Below are 5,920 nucleotides of genomic sequence, written 5' to 3' on the forward strand. Positions count from 1 at the left end.
CCAGAAAGACAGAGAGAGACAGAAAGCGAGAAATCACCCCCCGGGGGGATGCCACGCCACAGTCCCTTCTCCTCCATTCTCCTCTCAGGATCTTAGGCACGCACACACACAGGCCTGGCGTGAGTTTAAGCCACCGGGTCCTGGACTCGAACCACGGTCGACTACATGGGAGTTCATGCTAACTGCTGGTTCTTGGTCCTCTGTTTTTTCCTTTTAAGCCTAGTCTTCATTTTGAGAGGCTTTTCATTCAAGATAACTGTTACTGGAGGGAGTCCCACAAATGGATTTCAATTATCAAAAACTCCATTTGATTACAGTGTTAAAAGTAGAACAGGTAGGGAAGTGTACCTGGTGTAATTCAGAGAGAGGTCTCAAAAGAACCAACTTGTAATGTTTCTGGAGGATATAGAAAACAAATGAAGGAGCCAGACAGTGACACAGCAATAAAACACAGTGCTCAGCAAGGCTGACCCACAGGGGAGGATTCCAGGTTCACGTCCCAAGACCTACCTGAGTATGCCAAGCACACATGTGCCCGTGATCCAGAGCTGACTGGGGCTGGGGGTGCACCATGGCCTTGAGACCCTGTTGGGAGCCCAGGTTCTGGCTCTCTTTCTGTCTCTGACTCATGGAAGACATGAATAAATACACTTGGGGAAAAACAAGAAAATCAGATCAGCATTAATCAGCCCAGCCCAACAAAAAAGGAGCTTTCTGGAAAGAGTCCCTCCCAGAGCCTTGGAATCAGCCCCGTGCTAGGAGACAGCAAAGCTGTGGGCTACAGGGCAATAGCTAAGGAAGAAGAATCCTTGGTTCCTGGGCAGTGGTCCTCTTGGCACAGGAAGAGGGTCTGGCAGAGACTGTTAAGCAGAGAGGGGGCTCCTGCTGAGAGTTTGAGAGCCAGAGAAAGGAATAGGACAGCCCTGTCACAACAGACATGACGAAAGAATAAAATTGCTTGTCCCAGCATCTGTCCCCAAGGCAGCTCCCTCCCTCCTTCCCTGCTCTCCCCCAGGAGAGGCTGCCAGCCTGGGCTCCCTCACAGGTACCTTTACGGGAGGCTGGCTGTCAGCCTGGCTCTGCCTGCCTCATACACCCAGGTCAAAAGGGACCCATGGAGTTCCACGGCCACAATGCCCTCATGAGCACACCTGCTGAGGGTTACAAATCTAGCTAAGGAGACTCCATGGCAGCTACCGTTCGTAGCCTTTGTTTATAGATATGAATAAATGTCTGAGAGTCAACAGAAAATCAAAGACTAATTAGCTGCCTTAAAGAGAAAGCCCTAGATGGGTCTATGAAAGAATATACTATCCTCAATGAAATAGCTAACTCAAGAAACTAGAAAAAATTATTAAATAATAATAAGTTCTGGGGACCAGCAGATGGCATAATGGTTACATTACTGGACTCCCATATAGTTGACCACAGTTTGAGTCCTGGACCAGGCAGCTTAAACTCACTGGGCGCGTATGCATGCATACCCAAAATCTCGAGAGGAGAATGGAGGAAAAGGGATTGTGGCATGACCATCCCCCCGGGGGGTGATTTCTCACTTTCTGTCTCTGTCTCTCTGGCAAGCATGCATGTCCTATAGCAAAAAAATTAAAAAAAAAACAAAAAACAAAGAAACAAACCCTGGAGGATCACATCAATGAAATAAGGAAGTACTAAGTACTATGAACTAACATTTTATCAAAAAAAATTGAACATAAACGATTCTAAGCATTCTGGAATCTAAGAGCAATGATAAAATATACTTTGAAAAACAGATCACAAAAGCAGAAATTGAAGTAAAACTAGTGGTCTTTGTAAACTTTTGTCAAGACTAAGAAAGAAAATGGGACCAGCAGTTAGCGTAATGACTATGTCGCTGGACTCCCACGTAGTCGACTGCAGTTCGCGTCCCGGACCCGGTGGCTTAGACTCATGCCGGGCACATGTGCATGTGTGCATGCCCAGGATCCCAAGAGGAGAATGGAGGAGAGGGGATTGCGGCATGACCATCCTGCCTGGGGGGTGATTTCTCGCTTTCTGTCTCTCTGTCTGGCGAGCTCACACGCCCTATAGCAAAAACCTCTCCAAAAAAAAAACAAACAAACATATTAGAAATGAAAAACATGCTTACGATCATGGTGGAAATTGTAATCTATTATTCGAATGTCTTCCTAGAAGTGTGCAGATTGTTCAGAAGGGCCTATATATCTTTTATTTTTTCCTTCCATGAGAGACAGAGAGATAGACGTCCCAGCAGGGTCTTCATTCCTCAGTCCAGTCCCAGCCTCAGCCAGCCTGGGTCACGGGCACAGTCCGTATGGTCAGGGAGGTCCTCCGATGCAGCCACATGGCCTTTCCCATGAGAGGACAGTTGTGTTGTGCCAGAAAGAAAGCAAAATGTGTCTTTAAAGAAAGCAAAGTATGGGCCAGCCTTGTGGCCTAGTGATTAGGAGACCCAGATCCCACATGGCTGACTGTGTGGTTCGAATCCCACCCAGGGTCCCGTACAGTTTGAATCCTGCCCCTGGTGACTTGGAAAAACCTGCATTCCCCAAATCCCGATAGGATAAAGAAATGGAAGAGAAGGGATTGTGGTATGGCCATGTCCTACTGGGCGTGCTTTTCTCCTTTCTCCCTATCTGTCTCTTGTCAGCGCATGTGCTCTCTGGCAAATTAAAAATAAATAATTAAATAATAGAATTAACCTCATAATAAAATGAGGGGATGGCTAAGTAATTAAGAAAGACTTTGGATCACGCATCCCATGTCAACCTGCCTCTGTAACTTGTGCCTATGTTGAATTTCTACATGAGAGTTTTTATAGAAAATAAGGGACTACCTAGAAGTTTTTAAATTTCTTTAAGAATTTAAAAAGTCATTGGCAAGGGACCAGTGAATGGTATAACAGTTACGTCACTGAACTCTCACATGGCCAACTACGATTCGAGTCCTGGACCCAAAGGCTTGAAACTCATACTGGGTGCATGTACATGCATGCCCAAAATCCTGAGAGGAGAATAGAGGAGAAGGGATTGCAGCATGGCCATTCCCCCAGGGGTGATTTCTTGCTTTCTGTCTGTTTTGTCTCTCCAGTGAGCATACATAACCTATAGCAAAAATTTCTCTAAAAAAAAAAAAATCACTGGCAAAATAGAGAGCTCACAGTCAAATCGGGATTTTGGAGTCATTAGTCAGTCCACACAGATAGAGCTACCCGGTGGGCAAACAGCAGTGGGATCTGCCCTTGGAGGGCTAAAGTTTATTCCAGATCTGACACCTGCTGGCTCTCTTTCTCTTTCTGGACTAAAGTGAGATGGCAAAACCCCAGTGACAGAAAGGGAAGGCCACTGAACTTAGCCTGGAGCACTGGTGCTCAGTTTCCCTGCCTGTTCCCCTGGGACCTGTGATGAGCCACCATGCTGTATAGAGGGGACCAGTCCCTTCTCTCCCCCCACAGTGCAGTTCAGTGACAGGTGCTTTAAACTACAGATGCCCCATACAAATACAAGTTTTTCTTTTCTATAAGCATCTTTAAAATCCTCATCTGGAGACCAGCAGATGGCATAATGGTTATCGCTGGACTCCCACATGGTCAACCACAGTTCAAGTCCCAGACCTGGAGTCTTAAAATTCATGCCAGGCACATGTGCATGTATGCCCCAAATCTTGAGAATAATATGGAGGAGAAGCGATTGTAGTGTGGCCACCCCCCACCCCCCCGTTGGGAGGAATTTCTCGCTTTCTGTTTCTCTCTCTCTCCAGCAAGCACAAATGCTCTAAAGCAAAAATCTCTCTTAAAAAAAAAATTTTCTGTTGATATTAAAAAGCACTTGCCAATCTGTGCTTGAGTACATATGGGCCTGACGTAGATAAAAAGTCTATTCTTCCAACTAGAAAGCATTGGAGAAGAAAGCAGAATTCTTAGGGTAGTGAGTCTTAATTGCAGAAACAAAGAATGCATTACAACTTCTGTGTTTGAAGAATTTTTTGACTTAGTTATGATTTTTTTTTCTCTCTCAGGTTGATGAAAACATGAAAGAAGCACAGAAGCGAGATGCTGTCTTACAGGGAATGTTTTATTTCAGGAAAGATATTTGCAAAGGTATTACATTCTCTTGGATCTCTAGGGTCCATTTATCCTCTAACAAGCTGCTGAAGCTGCTCCGCCCTCTCCCTTGGCAGGTGGCAACGCCGTGGTGGATGGGTGCAGCAAGGCCCAGAACAGCTCGGAGCAGACTGTCGAGGAGTACACCCTCATGAGCATAGACACCATCATCAATGGGAAGGTAGGGCCCCACACAGTGCTCTCCTCTGGGCGCGCCAGCAGGCAGGGACCTGACAGCTGTCCTGCTTCTTACAGGAAGGCGTGTTTCCTGGACTGATCCCGATTCTGAACTCTTACCTTGAAAACATGGAAGTGGATGTGGACACCAGATGTAGTATTCTGAACTACCTAAAGCTAATTAAGAAGAGAGCATCTGGTATAGTAGCCTTTTCTTTTTCTTAATCCCATAATGTAGGCAGAACCACATAATCTTATAATGTTCAGCTTCTTTTACTGTATGCCATATTTTATCTGTGCACACTTCTTCAGATTTTAACATGTTCTGCAATTAAATACACTTTATAGTCTTTGACAGTTTAAATTAGCAGTACTTATTTTTCTTGCTGGTTCATAAAATAGTGTTACATTTTAAAATCACTCACATCGTGTATGATAAAACAGTATCAGGATTGCCAGTGGCTCATTTACATCTCTCGTGTTCATTGTATGTCATGGGGGCTCTTTCACAGCAGTGAGTCCCTCTAAGTTAAATCAGCTGCACAGCCAGGACACCTGCCTCCCTTCAGGGAGCATCCTGAGAACTCCTTACTTTATCTTTGAGATCACATTTACTGTGTCTCACACAGTAACCAGTGTAAGGGCACCATCAGCTGTTGATATAAGAAACAGTAATAATGTTAGTGGCATCTGTATTTCATTTGAGACTTCTATAAATTCTCTCTCTTAAGGGTGCTGGACTCCCACATATCTGACTGCGGTTCATGTCCCAGACTTGGCGACTTGCTTTCTTACTCCCCTCCTTTTTCTCTCTCGCCTACTCTCACTCTTACTCTCGCACTGTGTCCCTCTTTGGTCAAATTAAAATAAATGAATAAAAATAAATAAAGTTAAATAATTTTTTAAATTTAATTTTATTCATTGTCATTATTTTTTATTTTATTTTTTCGAAGTTGACCAGTGTGAGACAGAGAAAGAAGGAAAGTGGGAAAGCAAGCTGCCTGGTCCGGGACTCGAACAGCGGTCAGCTACATGGGAGTCTAGCCACCTTATCTACCATGCTACCTGCCAGCCCAAATAAATAAATATATTTAGCTCACAGTTTGGAGGTCCAAGGTCCACAGTAACCCTCTAGTGGAGATCTGGCTGTGTCACAGCATGGTGGGGGACAGAAGCAGCTAGTCGGTGTTCTGTTTCTTTCACTCATTCCTTTTCCTTATAAACCCATCAGAGACAATCATGGGGCCCTGTCCTGACCACTCTAGGTAATCTTCCTAAGGCTTCATCCTTCAACGCAGTAACTGGATCCCCTTTTCGCCCTTTTGATTCCATTACAATGGGCTCAACACACCAGTTGTCTGGAGACATATTCAAACTATAGCATGTAAACTATTTTTCCCCCTCAGGAGAACTAATGACAGTTGCCAGATGGATGAGGGAGTTTATCGCAAACCATCCTGACTACAAGCAAGACAGTGTAATAACTGATGAAATGAACTACAGCCTTATTTCGAAGTGTAACCAGATTGCAAATGAGTTATGTGAGTGCCCAGAGTTACTTGGACCAGCCTTTAGGAAAGTGAAATACAGTGGAAGTAAAACTGAATCTTCAAACTAGACATTCTGCAGAGAGAGGAGCGG

General features: G+C 44.6%; 1 protein-coding gene across 2 annotated transcripts in view; it reads left to right on the forward strand.

Moving 5' to 3' along the window:
* Positions 1-5,914, forward strand: part of GCLC (glutamate-cysteine ligase catalytic subunit) — a 61,385-nt gene extending 55,471 nt beyond the window's left edge. For both annotated transcript variants that reach the window (XM_006165712.3, XM_014583031.2), the window contains 4 exons: positions 4,018-4,099; positions 4,180-4,283; positions 4,358-4,478; positions 5,686-5,914. In XM_006165712.3, the coding sequence (XP_006165774.1) occupies positions 4,018-4,099; positions 4,180-4,283; positions 4,358-4,478; positions 5,686-5,897 (519 nt within the window). In that variant the 3' untranslated portion in view covers positions 5,898-5,914. The remainder of the gene's footprint in view (positions 1-4,017; positions 4,100-4,179; positions 4,284-4,357; positions 4,479-5,685) is intronic.
* The last annotated feature ends 6 nt before the right edge of the window (positions 5,915-5,920 follow it).

This window comes from Tupaia chinensis, unplaced genomic scaffold (genome assembly GCF_000334495.1).
Source record: "Tupaia chinensis unplaced genomic scaffold, TupChi_1.0 Scaffold144010_1, whole genome shotgun sequence".
Taxonomy (NCBI): Eukaryota; Metazoa; Chordata; class Mammalia; order Scandentia; family Tupaiidae; genus Tupaia; species Tupaia belangeri.